The sequence below is a fragment of the Mizuhopecten yessoensis genome, unplaced genomic scaffold (assembly GCF_002113885.1).
Source record: "Mizuhopecten yessoensis strain PY_sf001 unplaced genomic scaffold, ASM211388v2 scaffold10635, whole genome shotgun sequence".
NCBI classification, from domain to species: Eukaryota; Metazoa; Mollusca; class Bivalvia; order Pectinida; family Pectinidae; genus Mizuhopecten; species Mizuhopecten yessoensis.
Genome location: NW_018408645.1, coordinates 499,078 through 523,981, shown reverse-complemented (window position 1 = coordinate 523,981; position 24,904 = coordinate 499,078). Strand labels below are relative to the sequence as shown.

Sequence of the window (24,904 nt, the reverse complement as noted above, 5' to 3'; positions counted from 1 at the left end):
TTATACCTGCCAAGTGACCCAATTTCGTCGGGTTACACCCAGGATTTGAGCACTTCACTCGCTTTTATAACTTCACACGCCGAGTTGCGATTTTGACCCGGATTTCGCCAATTTCACTCGTTTTAGCCCGGAATCTTTTCGTATATTAGAAGTTACCAAAGTCACTCGGAATTCTCTAGACTTTTTCATCCTTTGTCATAAGGAAGACGATCTATTTCCTGTTTCCGTTTCTTACTGACAGGCAAGTTGTGAGTTGTTTATATACGTTCAAGAACTGTTTTTACAAATGTGTCTAAAAAGGCTGTTGTTACTGTCGGACAAGTAATTAGTGAGGCGTTTTAATGAATAATCAAGTTGTTTTTACAATTGTATTTACGAAGTATAGATCATATTTTGAAGGTAACATTATGTCTTCTTGAAGGAAGAAATTGTTATCAGGACTTGCAGGTTCTACTACACGAAATGCTAAAAGAAAAGATATTTGTGCACATATCAAATGTCGTAGGAAAATGAGTTATAGTGGATAAAGTCTGGCAGTCGTAGACCAAATGCTGCATTCTGCACACTGTAAATCGCATATTAAAGTTAACATTGGGTCTGGTGCTAAAAAATATGTTACTTAGACATTTAAAACAGGCACAGGCATTTGATGATTTGTTTCTGTCAATCAAAATTATCATGACAATAAGAATTCAACCCCTACTCGTATAAAACTGATATTTTATATGAGTAGGGTGCGACTTCTTATTGTCAGGACCATTTTTATTGACAGAAACAAAATGGTACTTTATATGAGTAGAATGTGACATCTTATTGCCAGCATCATTTTAATTGACATAAAAACCCTGAAAACACAGTATCATACATATTATTATGAATTAATTTTATAAGTTGTGTTGTCGACAAATCTTTTTATTTTTCACAGCTTTGAATTTGGTATTGTGGATGAGGATCAGCTAGATCTGCTGGAAGAACAGTTTAATGAATGTAGAATGTACCTTTTACATCATTAAAATATCAAAGTTTTAATATCTACTTTTCTTATATTTGTTGCAAAAAAAAGGACGTTGCACGCTATGACCCTCTTTTTTTATTTTCAAAAGAGGGTCATCACCCTCTTTCAGTATATCCAGGGTTGGCAGGTATGATTCCTTAATATGCATGGAAACATCTAGAGATTTTTCAATAAAGGGTATGGTTTCTATCTCAAATTGATGTTATCAATATATCAGTATTTCTATCAAGCTGTAGTTTAAATACTAATTCATAATACTCTCAACCAGATATTAACACAAGGGAAATAACGGCAACTCAAACCAACTCTAGTATACATGTATATATATCAGGAAATAAGGAAAATATACAAATTCATGATGAAATCAATATTAATGCCACCATTACAGAGAGATAGCCAAGTAGTATTGTTGGCATGTCCTAACAAGTATGATTTATGTAGCCCTTATTCTAAATAAATATTGGTCATAAGCATATATGACTTTAATAAAACGGTACAAAGAATTAGCATGCGTGGGCTGCAGGCACATTAATCTTCAGTATCGTGTATTCTACAACGCTATAATCCAACTAGAAATACAATCAATATAGCATGTGGTTGATAAAAATACATCAATTACTCAGTGATTTTTGTAGAAAAAATACAATTACCAAGAGATATTGTGGGCTCTAAAATGTAGTCGAAAGGACTAATATCTGTGTTCTAAAAAATTCTGAATACTCTACTGAATGTTTAAGCTGTATCTATATCAAAGTCCATTTAGAAAGCACTTTGAGTATTGTTAGGGTGGAATGGAAGTTACTACAGTCTATGATACACATGTACAGTTACCATAAGAACAGGCAACGAAACATGCACCAAGAAGCTATTTTAATTTGTGGTTAACAGGGATCATACTAAATAATGTATATTCAAGTGATAAAACAGTGCTGTAACTCCAAGGCTAAGTTTCATTGATTGAATATTCTATTGATCCGCCAATGAATTATTTTGTAGTCAATCTAACACGTCAGTGATTGGTGTGTTGTTGGTTACTCAAAACGAGTCCCAGTTCTATAAAGTAATGATCAAATAGGTATACTTCATGGAACAGGCAATAAAGATTGATGTCCTGGTCATTGGTCACATGTAAACAGGTCATCAACATAATTTCATTTGTATCATCATGCTAGTTAATTATATCTTACTTTTTTTTCTTTTAACATTTCTGTCGGTCGTAACATCCGTCCTCATTCGACCCTGGCTGTTGCGAGGATGTTTAACAACAGGCAAACAAACAAACAAACAGTTGTAATGTAGTTAATTTCAGACATTTTGGTATTATGTTTAAAGAAAACAAGCAAGTTCGTGGAATTTATATCTCCCGCTTGCAGGGCATATTGTAGGTAAACATTATTGAGGTTAGGTTTAAACATGTGATTATCGTGCTGTTGAGACATAATGTATAGCTTAGAACTTGAAGGAAAAAAAAGCCTTACATAGAAGTTTGACTTTTTATTGAACATGCAAGTATTACGGTGTAAATTAATCATTTAATCCATCAGAATTTACAAACCGGTTGGCAAACTTACCATAAGTCGGATGTGCATATGGAATTTGGTTGAAATATCTGCACACTATCTACAGTAATTATCACACAAAAACCAATGAGTGTCCAAGATGAGTGGAAAAACAGAGGAACACAAACATTGTTAACACAAACATTGTTATCAAGTTTGAAGGAACTTGGTTAATATTTGCTAGAGTGATTAAGCGGAAACTGCAGATAATGATGTTTTTCTTTAATAAAGGGACCATAACTCTGCCAAATGGAGTCCGATTAAAGTGGTTGTCAAACTTGGCCGAGCCCTTAATGCTTTGAACCCTATAACTAATTAAGTTTCAAGACAATCGGATAATATTTGCGAGAGTTAAAGAACAGGAACAGCAGATAATGATGTTTTTCGTTATTCAAGGGGCCATAACTCTGCTATCATAAAAACTGCTGAATGTGGTAATCAAACTTGGCCAATCCCTTAAGGCATTTAACCATGTTACCAAGTTTGAAGAAAATTGGTTATTATTTGTTGCAGTTATTGCACGGAAACGAAGCGTGACAGACAGACAAACCAAAATTAATAAATAATAACAGGCTCATCCATTTCATGAATGGAGAACAATTAGAAACATTAGCACTAGCATGTTTTATTTCTTAAGTTTTGCTTGAAGTTTGTTTAATATCTTTAAAATTAAGATGGTGTAAGTGATCTATGGATGCTGTCAATTGTTAAATATAATGAACTGAACACCATTTGTAAAAGAAATACCCTCAAATTTCATTTATGAAAGGAGGAGACATACAATGTAGTTATTGATATTCTTTTCCATGTTTTAAAACCCCCTCCTTCCATTTAAGAAATCATCAATATGGTATCAGAGCTCAAAAGAAATCAATTCTTATCAATATGGTCAAAATATGGCTAGTGTTAGAACCTACAGTTAGAATTAGGTCTACACATGTCCAACAAGAACAAATTTAGAATTAGGCCTACACATGTCCAACATGAACAAGTTAATTAAACTGTCATTTTCATCTGAGGATATCCATCACCTCATAGCCAACAAAATTTATTGTATTCGTGCAGAGGAATGTACCAGCTTTGACATTTATTTGGTAGTGAAACCAACAGGATCTGATGTTCATAATCAATGCTTTTGTTGCATCAAACTGTCTTTTAATATACTATATAGTGTAATTAAGACATGCACACACTATTGTACCTATTGTGCAGTTAATGAAGGCTATACTTGTTCTGAAACCAACCCAGCTGTGAATTATAATTTATATCAGACTATTGATCCCCTCCTCAAGTGTTGTAGAACTTTTAATCGTGTTGAGCTTAAAGATGGACATTTAATTCTGCTTTTATCTCTTGATTCAATACTTTCCTCCTGGAATAATAATGACAAGAAGAAATTGTGTATGTTAAATTTTCTCTGTGAACATTACCCACAGGTGCATTTTTTCAATTAAGGACTTAATATGTGTGACTCAGTGACTATATACTGGCTCCATGATGGGTCAAAATATGTAATGTGTACTATGGGCCTCATGCACACAATTTTCATCAGAAAAGTATACCATAGTAGCATACCCTTCAATCTGAGTTCAATAAACATGATAATGATAAGGTATCTAGGTCTATATAAAGTTGGGCTCTAAAATTGCAACACATTACCATACTTGTGTTTTTGGAAGTGTTGCGTATCGTGTCTGGGATATTTTCTTAAAATTAATTATGAACTCATTATTATTATAGATGAAACATGAGCAACACTTCACAATCACAACCATGAACACAAGACCTTCCGCCAAACCATCATAGATTGATTCCAATATTTAGTAATGTTAAAGTCGACATTCCGATGAATAACTTTATAGAAAGTCGAGCCAATAGAAACCTCAGTTCTGTTGAAATGAGGTCCCGTATCACGTGAATGCTTACATCACGGTTGGTCTACATCTGATTATAAGAACTCAACAACAATTTATATCAATAATAAGAGACAATATTAAGCCACGATCATCGCCACTATGTTTCTCCTCAGTTCTTATATAATACAAAATCATAAAACGTATTACATACAGTGATGAATTGGCAAAAAATTAACCGTGAGTTGGATAAAAGCTCAATATTCGCGCGAAACACGTGTGATGAACAAAATGAGTATTTAAAAAGACAATGTAACATCCACAGAGAAAATTATCAGGGGATCAAATGATTAATAAAGGATACTTGTTGAACATTCCTCTGTGTGGCAGTATCAGGAGATTGTGACTCTTTCAACAGCTGAAGGATTTGTCGGAGACCATTCTCCTCCGGCTGCCACGCCATCTTGCCCATTTGATCTTTTACGTTACTGGTTCGGGAATGCCCGCCGAGTTCCGGTAAGAATGATTTTCCGGAAGTTCCCGGAACGAACCGACTCCATGACGCTACAAAATGGTGGACAACGCACAACAAGACTTTATTACAGGTGAAAATAGGTTAAATATTGATATGTTTGAATATTTTTATGATATTTAGGGCAAATATTAACGTTTTTAACACATAAGTATATATGATACAGAATGTCACAACTCAATTTTGAAAGACAAACGTTATTTATTTAATTTTTTTGATAGTTCCTGGTTGTTTCTGTACTCACCTGCTCACAGGAGCCTGAAGTTCTGTCAATAATGAATAATAACAGTAATATATATATAAAAACACCTATAATTTGTGCTTAAAAAATATTTTTTGAGCATAGTATAGGTATTTTTTGTGTAGGCCTATTACTGTTATGATTCATTATTGGCAGAACTTCAAGGCTCCTGTGCTGTACTGCAGTACTGGTACTCAGAACTTAAACAAGTAAAAACGAGAAACGTATTTCACATTGTTTTTGAACAATGTTTAGTCTTTAATTTTACCACACTATACAGCTTGTAATTCATTCCTGTTTACTCTGCAATGGAAATTTATATGGGCACAACCTCATAAATTGGTAAAAATATAAAGTGACATTTTTTATACAAAAAATAAAATAAAAAATGAAAGGGTTCTTAAACATTAAGAGCAAAAAATGTGCATGTGGTATTTTAGACATTGCGTTACTATGAATGACAAAACTAGTTGTCCATATTAAATGTTAAGGCATTGAGAATGACAGCGGGTGTCGGTCAGGGCAGTTAAGAAATACCTAGAAATACCTACATACCTTCTTCTTCTTTAGGGGGCAGGGGCTCCATCAATGTGAACGATTATGTCTTCGGTGGTCCTATCACAGAGGCGTGAAAAAAGGGGTTATTTACAGTGATTTTTTGTGTGTGAAGGGTATAGATAAAAGGTAAAAGCTGACGTATTGCTTTAGCGTGTGATGAGGGCTTCAAGGGCTTTCTGCATAGGGTATGTGTGCCTTGGAGTCCTCTAGTGTTGTGCATTGTACTGCTGCTATGGGAAGGAGATTCCATTGTGTTATTGTGTGTGGAAAGAATGAATATTTGTAGGTGTCCTTTATAGCAGATATATGTGTTTGCAAAGCATAAGGGTGTGCATGTCTGGTTCCAGCGTCTACAGGTGTGAGTATATATGTTGGGTTTATAGAGCTCTACGATTTGGTGTACAGTTTTGTAAAAAAGGATCATTCTTGTGTGAAAATGCCATGTTTGTAGTGTTGGCCATTGTAGTTTGTGGATCATGTCTGTAACTGAGCTGGTGTTGTGGTATATGTTGTTTACGTAGCGTGCTGCTCTTTGCTGTGTTTTAAGGTCACCTGAGCTTTGCTCAAGTGACCTATTCCGATCACTTTCCGTTCGTCGCTGTCCAGCGTGCGTAAACTTTTTACATTTTCAACTTCTTCTCAAGAATAAGTGGATGGAATTTTTCAAACTTCGTAAGAATCATCCTTGGTAGATGAGGCTACAAAATTGTAAAATTGGGATTCCTACCCCAACCCTAGGGATCAGGACGGGGCCCCAAAGGGAAAATTAACCAATATTTCAAAAATCTTCAGTGCATGGATAGAAAGATCATCAGGAGCTTTATTGAAATTGTCAATTTCAGGACCCCTTATATAGGGAAATAACACTTTTAGGTATATTTTTTCCATTTTCAGCAGAAATTTATTCAAACTTGGTCAGAATCATCTTTGGTGGATGATGGTATTACATTGTAAAATTTGAATTCCTGCCCCATCCCCATGGGCTAGGGCGGGGCCCCAAAGGTAACATTTACCAATATTTTAAAATTCTTATCCTTTGAGTATTGTATTTCACTTAGTTTACCTGCTGATTTCCACATCACATCTAAACAATAAAATAAAGCTACCAGTACCTATGATATAACTCAGGTGACCACTAAGGCCCTTGGGCCTCTTGTTTCTATTTGGCTTGTGTCGTGTGGATCCCAAATGGAAGAGCAGTATTTAAGTTTTGGTCTGACTAGTGCTTTGTATGCATTTTCTTTTATAAGTGGTGAGTTTATTTTTAAGTTGCGTTTTAGAAAACCTTGGGACCTATTTGCCTTGGCTGAAATGTTGTTAATATGTTTGTCCCATCGTAGGTTATTTTGTAATGTTAAGCCTAGGTATTTGCTGGATTCTACTTGGTATAATGTGTGGTTGTGGAGTTTGTAGTCATGGTGTATTTTGTTGCGTTTCGGTGTAATGTTGAGTATGTTGCATTTGTCAGGGTGAAGTTTCATTAGCCAGTCTGTCTCCCATTGTCCTACTGCGTCAAGGTCATGTTGTAGTTTTAGTATGTCTTCTTTGTTTTTTATCGTCTTGTATATGATGCTGTCATCTGCAAAGAGTCTCAGTGAACTTTATTGTATGTATTCATGCAAGTCATTGATTTAGATGAGGAAGAGGATGGGGCCCAAACAGGTTCCTTGAGGGACCCCAGAGGTTACTTGTATTTTATCTGATTTTTTGCCCTCAAGTACTACTGTTTGGGTGCAGAATGAGAGAAAGTCTGTGATCGATGCGTGTGTGTTCCTTGTTATCCCGTAATATTTGAGTTTGTACTGTAGTCGTTTGTGTGGGACTTTGTCAAAGTCCATTATGATGATGTCTGTCTGTTTGTTAATGTTGTTGTTTGATACAAGATGTGTAACATTGTGTATAAATGTGGTAAGCTGTGTTTCACAGGATCTGAGGATCTAAAGCCGTGTTGTAGGTCATATAATATGTTGTTGTTCTCCAGATGTGTCATTGTTGCGCTTATGATATGTTCCATGAGTTTACATGTCATGCAGGTTAGTGATATTGGTCTGTAATTTGCTGGGTTGTACTTGTGTCCTTTTTTGTATACTGGGTTGACGTTTGCGTGTTTCGAATCTGATGGTAGTGAGTGGGCGGGTGAAGATTTTTGTGAGAATGGGTGCTGTGATGTCACTTAATTTCTAAGTATTCTGCCGTGTATATTGTCAGGTCCTGTTGCTTTATGTGGGTTGATTTTGTTGAGTAGTTTATTGATGCCTTGTATTGTAATGTGTATTTCTGGCATGAGAGGGTGTGGAGAAGGTCCTTTGGGTGGTATGGGGCAGTCCTGTTCTGTGGTGAAGGCAGATTTAAATTCTTCGTTTAGTATGTTTGTTTGCCTTGCATGTGGTGTCATTTTTTCGCGGTGTTGGTGGTTTCAAGACCTACCTTACAAAACATTTTTTTTGTGATTTCGGTGGTTTTGATTCCTTGGTTGATAAAATTCAGTGTTTTTTTCGGAAAGATTAAAGGCCAAGGAAACAATTGTTGAAAGTGTAGCGTGGTCGGGTCTATCTCTATCAAGACCTATAATTTGTAGCAAGATAGCCAACCCTTCACCCTTGGTCAATAGGGACTCTTCTTAGCCCCTGGTCAATGGGATCTCTTCTTAGCCCCTGGTCAAGGTGGTCTCTTTATGGCCCCTGGTCAATGTGGTCTCTTCATGGCCCCTGGTCAATGGGGTCTCTTCTTGGCCCCTGGTCAATGTGGTCTCTTCTTGGCCCCTGGTCAATGGGGTCTCTTCTTGGTCCCTGGTCAATGTGGTCTCTTCATGGCCCCTGGTCAATGGGGTCTCTTCTTGGCCCCCGGTCAATGGGGTCTCTTCTTGGCCCCTGGTCAATGGGGTCTCTTCTTGGCCCCTGGTCAATGGGGTCTCTTCATGGCCCCTGGTCAATGTGGTCTCTTCATGGCCCCTGGTCAATGGGGTCTCTTCTTGGTCCCTGGTCAATGGGGTCTCTTCATGGCCCCTGGTCAGTGTGGTCTCTTCAGCCTCTTGTAAGCAAGGCTACTCTAAACTGGATACTACTTTGAACCCACTCAGTGACAGTGAACAAACGCCAAATGAACAGTTCTATAATGTTTATTTATATACATAGGAGTACTGGAGCCATATAAGTATGACAGTTGCAAGATTAATACAAGTCAATATCAATGCATCTCACTCTTGTTCTGTACATATGCACTAAAACTTCCAATATAGCTCAGTTTCACTATTATACTGGCTTACAAAGTAAATCTGACATATAGATACTCAACAATAAGCCTTATTTCTTTCAATTCTAGCAGTAGGAATTATATCTGACTGAAGTTCGTTACGGCTTCTAATGTAAACAATGACCTCCATTTATACCAAAACGCCATGCTGTCGGTAGTACTAATGTTTGATTTAACAAAACAAGCCAACGATGCACGGGAACACAATAACCATTATTAAAGATAATCCTGAGTATAAACAACGTAAACATAGTGACGTTACAAAAGTTACCACATTTAAAAAAATAAATTGTTGAAGGACATCTAAATAGATGATTTCTGTCCATTTGTTGATATTCCATGCTGCAACACTCTTCCTCAATGACAATTCCAAGTTGGTATGAATGTCGCAAGTCTGCATGTGATGAATTTGACAATGACTAGCAATTTGAAAAGGAAATTGTGTCTTTTAGATATGATATTGTGCCTGGTTTCAGATCAAAGAATTGTTTGTTTTGTTTTTTTGAAAAGTACCATTTTTTTCAATACAAAATTTTCAAGAAGCTCATTTTCATGTTTTTAAATTGAACAAACCTGAACATCCTAAATGTTATTCTGGAGTGAATTATACTGTATAGCCAGAGTCCCTCTGGGAAAATTGACACCATTTATTGGGGATCACTAAACTATATGTGTTCCAAAATAGGGCCTACTAGTTTGAATAAACTCACAGGTATATGCTAAATGAAACAATTAAGTAATACTTAGCGAAAAAATATTACTATAGACCACTAGGAATGCAATATAAACTTTCTGGAAAAACAACAACACTGGCTCTAATTTTAAAAAGAGATGCGACAAGGAAAAAAGGCTTGTATGTACAGTTAATGAAGTTCTTATAGACCTTGTATTCAGGTATGTTAACATTTTTAGAATAAACACTCTTTATTCACATGCTCTTTTTTTAAATGTATCAACTTTCTGTAATTATTTACTCATGCAAAATCTCCTTTATGATAAAACCAAAACCTACATAATTTTGATCTTTGAAAAAATAAAACAGTAAGACCTATACTTTTATGCTATCATCAAGTATTCACTCAGAAGATGTTCTCCTGTTACATCCTTAATGGAGACCATGTTAGGACTATAAGCTCTATTTGGAAACTTTGAGGAGCATAGAGGAGTTTCATCTCTTTCAGGAATAAGACTGTTTTTTTCTTCACTTAAAATTAAGAAGTTGTATTTCCTGTGGACAAGTTGACTGCCTGGTAGACATCGGAGTACACTTGTAGGTGACTGACTAATTATTAAATCGAGTGATTAATTAAATGTCTGTATATCTTGCCGTGTAAACGTAGAGGTCGTAAATCCTGGGACAAATCATATGCAAATTGTCTATTCTTCATCATCATACTAGCTGGCAATTCGAAAACTAATTCATAAATATTTGAAGTCTTTTTCCGTTATAAATATTTATTTAGCCACCAAATTCAGTCACACTTCACCCAATATCACTGATTCTTGCAAAACTGGTCAATCCAATGTATGCTGGTGAGCCCATCAACATTACATTTATTCCAATCAAGCAACATGCTGGTCTTGCTAGTGCAAATTAAACAGGTGCAATAAATAATGATAACCACAAATGTATATGTATCATAAATATGGCTGTGTCATGACTTCAAACTGTATCATGATATCTAAGATGCATAGTTCCATTAAATGATTAAGTGCTTCTTAAGAATTACATTTGAGTTAGCAATGAACATGTACAAGCTGTGAGGGTCAAACTCATTTTCTATTGAATCTGCTACCTTAGAAACGTATGTTTATGTGTTTATTATGCAGTTTTACTTTTGTACAGTGCCATATTTCACACTTTAAATCACAAATTATTACATAACAATATGCCAACTCATTGAGCAGGTGATTTCCTGAACTAGTATTGCTTTATTTTACAGGTTAAATACACAGAACAGTTATGGAAGTTTATAGGAAGAAAGAAGTAGTTCCTCTCCTCCAGCGTGAATTTACATTTCACCCAATGGAGTTGCGAAAGGAACCAAAGACATTTCAAGATGAACAAGAAACCAATGAGGTGGAGGAAAAATTTGAAGAAGAAATCCTTGAGATGGAAAACAGGAAGTGGAGGGGCGTGTCTTTGGTTTGGCAGGATGCCATTTTACTGACACTTGACTTCCTGCAGATATTTGCCCTGATACAGTCCATGGCCCTTCGCTGGACTTACTCATCTGACTGGCTGGCAAAGGCATACTTTTTCTTCTTGTTCAATCTAGATGTTTGGGAGTTTACCAAGTTACATAAGAATATCTGGATTGATTTGAAAAGCTACTACACTCCAAGTACATCTGTTCCTCTGTCATACTGGTATATTGCTGTTGGCTGGTTTTCAGTCGTAGCAGGCTTAGCACTGCTGTTTGTAGCCTTCTATGCTTTCTTGAAAGTCCATCAGCCCAGACGACTCGGAAACAAGTTAGCATGGGTACGGCGTATATTCTTCTTCCTGGTACAAGTGCTTACACTGCCTCTGGGGACGACCATAGCCCACCTGTGTCAGTGTACAGACGCTAACAGAGTGGACGTGATGAATGAGATCGTCTGTTTTACAGGCATGCACTGGCTGTATGTGACATTCGGTATCATTATTGCTGTTTTTCTCTTTGTTGTGTTTCCTGTCTACATCGTCTTCAAGGTGCGGAGAGAATCTGTCGGCTCATGCAGCAAACACCATGAGTCATTTCTGCTTTTGAAGGAGTCGGAGTACAAAATAGGTTTGAGTAAAGCCTGGTTGTACAGCGACATGTACCTGTACTCATCATTTCGTTTCTGGGGTATTTACCACCGAGTGATCATACAGATCGTGAAGATGATTCTGTTGATCATTTATGTGGCAACGTTTAAGAACATTGTTACCCAAGCCTGGACTCTGGCAGCATTCCTCGCTATATTCTTTGTCCTTTTCCTCTTCATCCGACCCTACAGACTGACCAGTTTCAACGTAATGCTAGTGATGAGCTACCTTGTCCTGTTTGGCCTGACCCTTATCGGTGCCATGAAGACAGAGTTTAATGCCTACACACTGGACAATCCCTGGATGACGCCTAGTTACAGTATGTGGTTGGTAGCTCTGTGTATGGGGTGCTGGGCTTTGATTTGGATCATATTTTCCATATATTTGATATTCTACAAGATCCGACATTGCTGTAACAAGACCAAGCTGCCTCTGTGGCCTACCTTCACCAGCTCAGATGAGGATTACATCAGTCCAGAGGCCAGGAAGTTCCTGAAGACTTTCCTTAGGGCCCGCATTGTTTTGGGTAAGTATAGAAACATACAGTATGTGTGTAACAACTGTGATCACTCTTTGGATTTTCTTTAAATTTTACTGGATTAATGGTCTTTTGTTTAAATTTCCCAATGAAGAACTTGTATGCAATGTCAGTGGATCATGAAAATGTTTTGAATTCAATAACATTGTTGATAATTGAATCATCCATTGAAACAAAACTATGCAAAAATTTCATCATTAAGACATGAGATTATGTTTATTCTTTAAGTTTAATAGTTTTCACTTTGGTTTAACAAGCATTTTATTGGTTTTTTTTGTATTACAGACAAGACAAAGGAATCACCCCAAATATTTGCCCAAGTTCACGATCTGGCCCAGCAGATCAAGGTCCTGAATGTGTACTGTCGAGAGGCGGAGTACCTTGGCGATGCCCTCCACGGCATTATGTGGGATTTACTGGATGAGATGATTGATGTGCACTCTGACCTTTCACAGAAATCTTTGTTTGCTGGTTAGTTCCTGAAAAGTAGTTACTGTGCATACTGTATTTTTAATGTAAAACACAACGTTGTACTACACACGTTGTTTTTGGTACATGTAGTAAAGCCGTTCTTATTGGACTTTTGAGGTCAAGGTTGAAACAATATTCTTTAACACAGGTAGCCTCCATAGGTCATCTCTAAAGAGGATAAGTTATGAAATGTTGATTAAGGTCACATTAGGGGTGTACAGTTACATATTAACAGTACTATCTATAGTCCACAGGCCGATTTTAGTAGAATTGTCACTCCTGGACAAAAGGCAGGGCTTCAATTCATTCAGACTCGTAACTTAAGTATTAGTGTTCAATGACTTCTGTTACATGACTATATATATTGGTTGTCATGTCAGAGAAATCTTCCATGAGTGGTTGGAACACAAGATTTTATTGTCATGAATGTTTACAATGCTTCAAAAACAAACCACAGTTTTGTTTGAGTTACCCATTACTGTATTTAACAAAGAAATAATTCTGCTAAAGTGAAAGCCTCAAAAAACCTGTTAATAACATTTTACCCTTGAAACATAAGAATGATTCAACTTGATAAAAACTTATCTTCACTGCAGTGACGATATGTTTAATACATATAGATGTTATAACTTCACATGTGAAGACATCACATTTAGTACTGACCAATCAGAACAATACTTTCCTTTCACTGAATTTTAAGTCGCAGATTACATTCTTGTAACAAAATCTTGCCAGATAATAGCAGAAACTCATAGGTTTTCATCGAGTAGCCCATATTACAAAGTAAAAAGTGCACAGCTTTCGTGTTAAGCATGACGATATTAGTGTTTTGCAGAAAAAATATGCTACCTATTTCTACTATTTTTTTTATACATGATCATCCTTGTACTTTATCTTTGCTATAAATATGTAATTAATAGAAAATTTAATGTTTGTCAGGTTTAATGCCTTTAATTTCCCATCTGATGGCATGCAGAATATTGTGAATATTTTCACTCATACTTCCCACGTATGAAACCAGTGGTATCTAGTGTTGTATGCTTTTTTGTTGTCATGTCATATCACGCTCTACTATTGCTATTACAGAAACGGTGAAGGAGTCGATACGTTACACGTCCCAAGAGTTCCTCAAATTGATGCCGTCGTTCACACAGAGGCTGGCCCAGCGGGACTATGACCTCATCCTCGTCAACCCCATCAAGAAACGCATGCTGCTCAAGATGTACTGCATGGGTAAGTCACCAATCTGCAGGAATAAACCTGTTAACAATTTTAATTATGTCCTTAAAAAGTTACTAATGATGGGATAATTTTAAGATTTATTTCCAATTCCTTTACTATTTGTACGGGATAGAAGTTAATGGATGATCATGTGGCACAGTAGATAGCAAAATCGCCGTTTATCAAGATGGCTGGGGTTTAACTCCCACTTTGGATGTGAGAAGGTCTTGTCCTTGCAACAGTTAAGGTGAGACATGTATGATTGGTAATATGATAATCAAAAGGCTACAATCGTTTTTAGTTTATTTACTCATAGAAGGAGGTAAAGGAAGTCTAGTGGTAGAACGCCGGGCTCGTGACCGAAGGGTTGCGGGTTCGAGTCATGGCATGGCACTGTGTTGTATCTTTGAGAAAGATACTTTAATCAGCTTGTTCCAGTCTACTCAGCTGTAAATGAGTACGTCGTTGGACAGTGCTAGAATTGTAGAATGCTAGCTGTGAGTGCCGAAATGGCAGCACCGGCTGTATGCTCCCCAGGGAGTTGAGAAAGTTATTGGCTGGTTGCAAAGGCCCTATAACCACGGCTACGAACTAGGTTGTGATAAAGCGGTTTATAAGAACCTTGAACTATTATTATTATAGAACGGAAGGCTTATGTATACTCACCTCAGCATTGTTTACAGTTTGGTGCAAGTGTTGAATTTCATTAATAAAACCTTTGAATAGTAGCATGCTTTGAAGCTTAATCTGCTGTTGATCATGATTTATTGCTGTGACTATCTTGTGACCCTGTGACTGTTGATCTATTTCTGTGACTATCTTGGGACCCTGTGACTGTTGATCTATTCCTGTGACTATCTTCTGACCCTGTGACTGTTGATCTATTGCTGTGACTATCTTGTGACCCTGTGACTGTTGATCTATTTCTGTGACTATCTTGTGACCCTGTGACTGTTGATCTATTTCTGTGACTATCTTGTGACCCTGTGACTGTTGATCTATTGCTGTGACTATCTTGTGACCCTGTGACTGTTGATCTATTGCTGTGACTATCTTGTGACCCTGTGACTGTTGATCTATTGCTGTGACTATCTTGTGACCCTGTGACTGTTGATCTATTGCTGTGACTATCTTGTGACCCTGTGACTGTTGATCTATTGCTGTGACTATCTTGTGACCCTGTGACTGTTGATCTATTGCTGTGACTATCTTGTGACCCTGTGACTGTTGATCTATTGCTGTGACTATCTTGTGACCCTGTGACTGTTGATCTATTGCTGTGACTATCTTGTGACCCTGTGACTGTTGATCTATTGCTGTGACTATCTTGTGACCCTGTGACTGTTGATCTATTGCTGTGACTATCTTGTGACCCTGTGACTGTTGATCTATTGCTGTGACTATCTTGTGACCCTGTGACTGTTGATCTATTGCTGTGACTATCTTGTGACCCTGTGACTGTTGATCTATTGCTGTGACTATCTTGTGACCCTGTGACTGTTGATCTATTGCTGTGACTATCTTGTGACCCTGTGACTGTTGATCTATTGCTGTGACTATCTTGTGACCCTGTGACTGTTGATCTATTGCTGTGACTATCTTGTGACCCTGTGACTGTTGATCTATTGCTGTGACTATCTTGTGACCCTGTGACTGTTGATCTATTGCTGTGACTATCTTGTGACCCTGTGACTGTTGATCTATTGCTGTGACTATCTTGTGACCCTGTGACTGTTGATCTATTGCTGTGACTATCTTGTGACCCTGTGACTGTTGATCTATTGCTGTGACTATCTTGTGACCCTGTGACTGTTGATCTATTGCTGTGACTATCTTGTGACCCTGTGACTGTTGATCTATTGCTGTGACTATCTTGTGACCCTGTGACTGTTGATCTATTGCTGTGACTATCTTGTGACCCTGTGACTGTTGATCTATTGCTGTGACTATCTTGTGACCCTGTGACTGTTGATCTATTGCTGTGACTATCTTGTGACCCTGTGACTGTTGATCTATTGCTGTGACTATCTTGTGACCCTGTGACTGTTGATCTATTGCTGTGACTATCTTGTGACCCTGTGACTGTTGATCTATTGCTGTGACTATCTTGTGACCCTGTGACTGTTGATCTATTGCTGTGACTATCTTGTGACCCTGTGACTGTTGATCTATTGCTGTGACTATCTTGTGACCCTGTGACTGTTGATCTATTGCTGTGACTATCTTGTGACCCTGTGACTGTTGATCTATTGCTGTGACTATCTTGTGACCCTGTGACTGTTGATCTATTGCTGTGACTATCTTGTGACCCTGTGACTGTTGATCTATTGCTGTGACTATCTTGTGACCCTGTGACTGTTGATCTATTGCTGTGACTATCTTGTGACCCTGTGACTGTTGATCTATTGCTGTGACTATCTTGTGACCCTGTGACTGTTGATCTATTGCTGTGACTATCTTGTGACCCTGTGACTGTTGATCTATTGCTGTGACTATCTTGTGACCCTGTGACTGTTGATCTATTGCTGTGACTATCTTGTGACCCTGTGACTGTTGATCTATTGCTGTGACTATCTTGTGACCCTGTGACTGTTGATCTATTGCTGTGACTATCTTGTGACCCTGTGACTGTTGATCTATTGCTGTGACTATCTTGTGACCCTGTGACTGTTGATCTATTGCTGTGACTATCTTGTGACCCTGTGACTGTTGATCTATTGCTGTGACTATCTTGTGACCCTGTGACTGTTGATCTATTGCTGTGACTATCTTGTGACCCTGTGACTGTTGATCTATTGCTGTGACTATCTTGTGACCCTGTGACTGTTGATCTATTGCTGTGACTATCTTGTGACCCTGTGACTGTTGATCTATTGCTGTGACTATCTTGTGACCCTGTGACTGTTGATCTATTGCTGTGACTATCTTGTGACCCAGTGCCCTTTGTTATTATAAGCTTTATATGCGTTTGTATTGACGATGGATCACCGATGTCGATTTTTGCAGGAATCTTCCTGAATGGCCGTAAGGAGAAGTTGGCTAAGGCTCAAATGTTGACCAAGCCTGCACTTGACACAATCTGGCAGGAAACTGACCACAGAAGTGATGTAGAAGGTTAGTAGATATGGAATTACATTTATGTTATGTGACTTATGTTTGAAATATAGTTGTCATGTGACTTAATGTAAGGAGAAGATGTCATTTGACTTTTGTATAAAATGTATGAATATAGATGTCATGTTACTTGTGTATGAATGCAATAAGAAGTAAGGATAGGTATAAGCATTACTGGGTTGTCACAAAATAATGTTCTTGATTTTATAGACAGAACTTTTCCACTGTTATGTGTTTCTTCAGTGAGGTGTACATTTTGTAAAATTTTGAATTTAGCAAGCATTATTTAAACCTCTCATGTATAAGATTACATGTAGTGAAATTACTAACCATATTACATTATAGAGGGTTATTACGAGGACCTGTATCCCGACCCCTTGGAGATCCAGTCAGATTCCTCAGTTGACCTGTCCCTGGAAAGTGCAGACAATGATGATGTATGTTTTTTTCTCAATTATCCCCATTTGAGTTATAATGTATCCCTGTATATTGCAGGAATATCATATCTTTTTATATTATAAATATTGTATCTGTATATTTCAGAAATATTTTATCTGTATATACGGTAAACCTCCATTTACAGACTGAATTTTAAAAACTTCTTTTTTTAAATAATAAAAACATTAATTTTCTGTCTAGTGATAATTCAAACCCTGCTTACCCTTGTTTCAGATTTTTCAAATTTATACAAAATTTGATTACTGAAACTACATACCTATCTCTGTTTCACGATTAATGCGAATTGAACTTTTGACGCATTTGCAAATATATTGGCCGTCGTTGTCCCGTATCAACAAGTTGACTGTTTGTTTTAATTTTGTTTAATTTGAACAGGAAGACAATTTTTTATTTTTTTTGATCTGACTGGAGGTTTACTGTACAGGAATATAATGAGGTATTAGATATCCAAATAAATTGAGTAAGATAAATTGTAAATATGACTAAAACATAATCAGTGAATTCATCATGTTTATTTTAACAAAAATGTAACAAATATGCATATAAGTATATTATATGAAAATATCCATATCTAAGTTAAGTAACATGAGGACAATATGGTCATCTGCAAGACAAGACCATAGAAATATGGGCTCAGTATGCAATGTATCACGAATCTGAGACCAAGAATCAGTCGATTAGAATCAAGGAAAACCAGACTGTATGTAATAAAATATGTATATCACAGGAATATTATATCTATATATTACAGGATATCAGCTTCAACCGAGTTTATGACCAGCTTCCTCAGGTGGAGACTCTACGGACAGACTTTTTCAGGTAGATCAAATCTCAAATAAGATTAATATATTCCAGAGGAGTTTACTTCTTGAATTTAAACCCATTAAGTCTGTTTAGGCAGGAACTGGTACAACTTCTTGTCAATGGTAGTAATAAACAGTAAGAATAATAGAAGTAATAAACAGTAAGAATAATAGTAGTAATAAACAGTAAGAATAATAAAAATATACTTATTTGCTATATAATTTCCATTTAAATAATTGATAAAAAATTATTTTGAAAGTATTTTATAACACATTTCTGTAAATCCTAAATCACCTGCATATTAACATCAATTTTCAACAGACCTGTCAACTCCCCACGCCCAGGATCTGCATCCTCTGCATCTCTTCACCCCGGATCAGCTTCATCCATGATCCGCCCTGGGTCTGGTGGGTCCCATTCTAGGTCAGCAGCCTCACTCCAGCGCCCATCGTCTGGCACCTCTGCTGGAAGTCAAGGCCACAGCAATCCTGGATTTATTCCCGAGGAGGAGACCCTTCCTGGATACATAGAGGCAACAGATGATCGTCCGGCCAGTCGAGAAAGTGTCAGCGTCATTGACACTAAGCAAGCTGGTTAGTTAAATTTTTTATGTGTGGTATTTATGTTTCTTTTGTTCATGAGGATACTAGAATTGTGGATGGAGCATTTTATCTTCTTTTGGATATTTCTTAAGACGGTTATTGTTCAAGATTGGAGGGAACATGATAATGTTGCTCATCTGTCTGTCTGTTTCAACTGGAGTTCCTGTTTGCCAAATCCAATCAAAAGGTCAAGGTTATAGATGCTATAAATTGAAAAAGGTTATGTTTACCACACTAAATAAATGCAAGTTTCCATTGGACTATAACTTTCAAATTTATCTACACTGCATCAGTGAGGAAAAACACCTGAAGTATTGGGGAAGTAATAGGCCTGCTGTGTCCCACTGCATGTCATTGTAAGGGGAAGTAATAGGCCTGCTGTGTCCCACTGTATGGCATTGTAAGGGGAAGTAATCGGCCTGCTGTGTCCCACTGCATGTCATTGAAAGGGGAAGTAATAGGCCTGCTGTGTCCCACTGCATGGCATTGTAAGGAAAAGTAATAGGCCTGCTGTGTCCCACTGCATGGCATTGTAAGGGGAATTAACAGGCCTGCTGTGTCCAACTGTTTGGCATTGTTAGGGGAAGTAATAGGTCTGCTGTGTCCCACTCTATGGCATTGTAAGCCGAAGTAATCGGCCTGCTGTGTCCCTCTGCATGTCATTGAAAGGGGAAGTAATATGCCTGCTGTGTCCCAAAGCATGGCATTGTAAGAGGAAGTAATTGGCCTGCTGTGTCCCTCTGCATGTCATTGAACGGGGAAGTAATAGGCCTTCTGTGTCCCACTGCACGTCATTGAAAGGGGAAGGAATAGGCCTGCTGTGTCCCTCTGCATGTCATTGAAAGGGGAAGAAATAGGCCTGCTGTGTCCAACTGCATGGCATTGTAAGCGGAAGTAATAGGCCTTCTGTGTCCCACTGCATGTCATTGAAAGGGAAAGTAATAGGCCTGCTCTGTCCCACTGCATGTAATTGTAAGGGGAATTAATAGGCCTGATGCGTCCCACTGCATGGAATTGTAAGGGGAAGTAATAGAACTGCTGTGTCCCACTCTATGGCATTGTAAGCCGAAGTAATCGGCCTGCTGTGTCCCTCTGCATGTCATTGAACGGGGAAGTAATAGGCCTGCTGTGTCCCACTGCATGTCATTGTAAGAAGTAACAAATGTATAGCCCCCAGTAGAATTATATTCTGTGTTTCTGCTTAGGGTACATTGCAGAACCATCATTGATCTGCTGAACCACTACAAACTACATTAAGTGATCTATATTTTTCCTTTTCTCACTTTCCTACTCTTTCTTTATTTTGTTAGCGTCTCCCTAGGTATCCATCTCTATATGACCTGAGCTGTTACGAGAATGTTAAACCCAAAACAAACAAACCTTAATGAAAGAGCTTACTTGAAATTGCTTTTCAGGTCTGAAGGTGAAATGTCAAGGTCGTACGCTTTTACCCTGAATGGAAATTTGATTTCCATTGAGTTCCTGCTAGTCGATAACACTCATGCAGATAGAAAATGTGTTTCTACACAATAGCTGAACTAGACCAGTAACACTCAAATTTCTTATAAAATGCTTTCCTACAGAAAAAGTTTGCTTGAGATTGCTTTGAAGGTTTGCAAGTCAAGGGTCAAAGTTATTGTTACTATAGATAAAGTGTGACATTCTTACGTTCAGAAATCAAACCATGTTATCTCCAAATTTCAACACTGGGCAGATAATTAGGTGGTCCAAAAACAAAAAAGTATAGATCTGTATGTCCATACTGGCAGTGACCTTGCAGTATGTAAATGGGCCCTATTGTATCACATTCGCCACTCAAAGTTTTGATAATTACCAGTATTGTTTAAATACAACGGAGGTTTAGGCAATGACTGAACCAATTGGTGCCACAGAGCAATGGTGATCATGATCAAGAGGTCATATTAAGGCATCATAATGCGGGGATGAACACATACAAGATAATTGTTTATGTTTTACGTCTCTGTGATTAAAAGATGGAACCCAGGGTTCGTAGCTGTGCACCCAGCACTAAAATGTTTTTGGGGAAGTCCCTATCCAGGCAGTATTCTAATACAGTTTGGTTTTAATGATTGCACTAGCCTTGTCACTCTCCTATCTTATTGAGATCTAGTACATTGTTTTGTTTCCCCAGACTCCGGACCAGAAGGGAACAATGTACCAGATTTGCTACAAGCTGCTGATGCTGTGATTGACATGGAGGCATCCTCCCCTTCACATGCTTCTCCGAAGAAGAAAAAACTGAAGAAGAGGAGTTTAAGGAACAAAACATCTGGCAGACGAGAGTCTAATGCCTAAGACCTTTAAGAAGTTTTGTCGGAATAAATTTTTCTGCTGTTTATGAAAGAAATATTTTAGAAGCCGGAAACACAATAATTTAAGCTATTATTTGTTTAAGAACAAAGGGAAAGTATGATATATATCGTCTGTTTGGAAGTCAAAATATGTCATAAAGTTATTGATGTATTAAGCAATATCAGTTAATTTTTGAGAACTTTGAAAATTTGAAACCAATCATTTTACTATTTGCAGCAAACAAAATACATTATTATTAGATACAGTTTTCAATTGGTATTAGGAAAAAGACATTTTGACAGGAAACATATGTCACATTCGTTGATATTTGCTTATGAAATGAGGAAACTTACTCATGTATAATCGGGTGTGAATTTAAGGTCACAATTATAGGATTTTATATAATCATGGACACCATATTAATGCATATTGACATCTTTTACTAAAACTGTATCAAAGCTGTGATATTTAACATAAAAATGATGACTTGTTGATCAATTTGTCAATAAAGTGTTGAAATAATGATATTTTTATGTGATAATTTTAATTTTTACAGAGTTGTATATAATTATTCTAGGTGTGTTAGTTTATAGATATTTTTTATTAAACAACATTTTACTTGTCCGTCCGACTTAATATAGAGGTTGTGTTAATAAATTTAGTTTGATCAATTATCTGTATCCTGCTTCACTAGATTACATAGCAAAGCAGACGACCTGTCAAAATCAGTGGCCAGACAAAGCCAATGGCCAGTACAAGTTATTAACGCTCACAAATAATGCCATGCACAAGTTTATGATCTGTCAATGTTCTGAGATTTATCAGTCAAAGACATTCAAATACTGGAGTCTGTAATCTAGTGAAGCATTTTACAGTCTGCAGGATCAAGGCTATAAACAAAATGTGAAATTTCAGTGTGGATTTGTATACACACAGATGTTTGACGCACATGTAAATACAGATGTTGATTTGACGTCCATGTACATAAAGATGTTCATTTGACAAATATGTTTGTGGATATTGAAATTTTGACTGAAATTTTTGATACCATGGCCTGGAATTTAAAACTGATGATACTTGATGAGGTTTGATAATATGTATTGACGTTCTTTGTGGAAATTATACAATGGTGGCTGGTCCACCTCAGTTGTTTGTGTAAATACAGTGCATAAGTAGTTAATGTGATCAAGTAGGAACATTGGGTAACATTTTGTCTAACAATTTCCTGTTTAAAGATTGCGTTACCATATCTTGTTATAAAATGTTGTTTATCATTTCTCTCTTTTGAAGATTTTGTTCATTGTTTTCTATTGTAAGTTTATGTTTCTAGATCCTATCTAGAGAATTTGTTTCTCTTTTGATTCCTGTCATAAGATTCTATGTATCCTTTCTCATATATTGTTTTTGGTATCTGACTGTGATTCCTGCTCTAGATAACATATTGGGAGTAAAATATACAAAAAGTTGAATAGACACAATGTTTATGTAAGACTAATAATAAAGTATTAGAATGAATAGTCAAATATAATATAAATTTAAACTAATATATCATTTAAGAGTAAATGTTGTATTCCCAACATTGAAGAGTTATCTCCCCTTTACTGTGGTGTAAAATAAGTTCTTTGATCAGATGTTTGATTGAAGTCAAGTGATTTTAATGAGTATTGGCATGATTTATTTTGAAATTTAAAAGTAAGATTGTAAATTAAACTGAAAATTCACAATGTAAACATTTCTGGTAAGCAAAATCAATATTTTAAATGAGGCTGATGAAACGTTGATAAATTAAATCAGGCTGTTTAAATACTGACCACTAAAATCAAGCTGATGAAAAAATTAACATGTAAATCAAGCTGATGAAAAAATGACCATTTGTAGCAATTCCAATAGGAAGGCATGGTAGTCTAGTGGTAGGATGCTGGGCTCATGACCGAAGGGTTGCGGGTTCGAGTCACGTCAAGTCAAGTCACTGTGTTGTATCTTTGAACAAGATACTTGACCCCGCTTGTTTCAGTCTACTCGGCTGTAAATGAGTATGTGGTTGAGCAGTGCTAGAATTGTTAAATGCTAGCTGTGAGCGCCGAAATGGCAGCACCGGCTGTATGCTCCCCATGTAGTTGAGACAGATATTGGCTGGTTGCAAATGCCCTGTAACCACGGATAATAATTTGTGAACAGCTTTGAGATGACCTACGAACTAGGTTGTGATAAAGCGGTATATAAGAACCTTGAATTATTAATTATTATTATTACTATTAATAAGAAAGGAAATGATAACAGATCACTCCATCTGTAATGAAGATAGACATTTTCAGACTGTTTTATAGGTCAAGAACTCTAATTAAGAAAAGCATCATTCTCCTCCTTTAACTTCTTACCCCTCAAATTGGCATTTGTTTGCTTGTTTTTTTAACGATTTTTATGTTATTAATGTAGGATTTGTTTATGTAGTTTTTTGTATTATGGTGAATACTGTTTTAGTGAACTCAAATTATAGCTCATTGTTGATGAATATTTTCCACATTTGTTTAAAGCCTTTTATTCCATCCATTTAGTGCAATGGTATGCAAATATCACTTTTTCTTTCACCAATAACAGCATATAAGGTGGCAGTACCCAAATCGGATCAGTACCCAAATCGGATCACTTTTTGCAAAAATACTTATAAATTAATAAACGTGTCAGCAAATCAGTTATAACGATGATGTAATCTTAGAATAGATAGCCATGCACCATTTTTTGTCTACAGGTGATTTGTTTTTAAATTCAAATAGCACAAGAAAACGTAATTCAAACTCAAATGTCAGTGTTTTGATTTCGTTTATAAAAAATGGCGCGTGCGACGACTATGCATAAAGTTTTGGACTAAAATAATAAATTCACACTATAGAAATACTTTTTGTCATATAAATTCTTAAGGTCATCATAAAATGTTAATATGCTGACAAAAAAATATTCATTTGAAGCGTAAGATACTGCAAAATTCAAGCCTTGATCTGATTTGGGCCCTGACATTCGCAAAAACCGGAGACGCTGATTGGTGACTTCAGAGCGTTCTATAAATATCTCAAGTGAGCCCCGGGTGCTAATTTTGATTGTAAGAACACCCATTGATATCCTTCTTTTGATACAACCATAAATGAATATAATTCCTCCTCAGATTTTTCAATGATTTAATAAAATGATGGTTTGGTGATCTGATTTGGGTACTGTCACCTTATCTGTCTACACCTTTTATGCTGCTACTGTATTTAATACACTGAATTGTGTCTGGATCATTGGGTGTATTTATGTATTTTATATATTGCTACATAGATTGTATTAACTACAGTAGTTGTAGATATTTACTTAAGAGCTGGGTCTCCATAATATTTGACAGCTGGATCTGTATTGTAAAAAAATGAATTTGTTGTCAAAACAAAATGATTTGTAAATTTGGGTTTATATTTAATTCATCATTCATATCATAAACAGTAAATTTCTTTTAATATCATGGGTCACTTTTCAGAGGAAGTTGTGATATAAAGTGAACAGTGACATTAATGTTAATCTACTGTAAATGAAAAGGTCACAAAATA

The 24,904-nt window shown here is 36.7% G+C and overlaps 2 protein-coding genes across 5 annotated transcripts in view; one reads left to right on the top strand and one right to left on the bottom strand.

The window, feature by feature from the left end:
- The window catches only part of LOC110461568 (transportin-1-like), a 41,845-nt gene extending 36,916 nt beyond the window's left edge, over positions 1-4,929 (bottom strand). For all 4 annotated transcript variants that reach the window (XM_021515086.1, XM_021515088.1, XM_021515087.1 and 1 more), the window contains exon 1: positions 4,792-4,929. In XM_021515086.1, coding sequence (XP_021370761.1) covers positions 4,792-4,899 — 108 coding nt within the window. In that variant the 5' untranslated portion in view covers positions 4,900-4,929. The remainder of the gene's footprint in view (positions 1-4,791) is intronic.
- Positions 4,930-4,971: 42 nt separating this feature from the next.
- Positions 4,972-23,296, top strand: LOC110461556. The gene is made up of 9 exons (XM_021515069.1): positions 4,972-5,032; positions 10,954-12,330; positions 12,628-12,813; positions 13,900-14,046; positions 17,041-17,148; positions 17,494-17,585; positions 18,359-18,426; positions 18,733-19,004; positions 21,166-23,296. The coding sequence occupies exons 2-9, from the start codon at positions 10,974-10,976 to the stop codon at positions 21,327-21,329; spliced, it is 2,394 nt and encodes a 797-aa protein (XP_021370744.1). The 5' UTR covers positions 4,972-5,032; positions 10,954-10,973; the 3' UTR covers positions 21,330-23,296.
- The last annotated feature ends 1,608 nt before the right edge of the window (positions 23,297-24,904 follow it).

What these genes read in the sequence shown, in the direction of transcription:
- LOC110461556 (XM_021515069.1), top strand. Translation starts at nt 10,974, where the DNA reads ATGGAAGTTTATAGGAAGAAAGAAGTAGTTCCTCTCCTCCAGCGTGAA. An exon ending in CCACAGAAGTGATGTAGAAG is followed by an intron (nt 17,149 to 17,493) that starts GTTAGTAGATAT and finishes ATTACATTATAG; the next exon opens with AGGGTTATTACGAGGACCTG. An exon ending in CATTGACACTAAGCAAGCTG is followed by an intron (nt 19,005 to 21,165) that starts GTTAGTTAAATT and finishes TTGTTTCCCCAG; the next exon opens with ACTCCGGACCAGAAGGGAAC.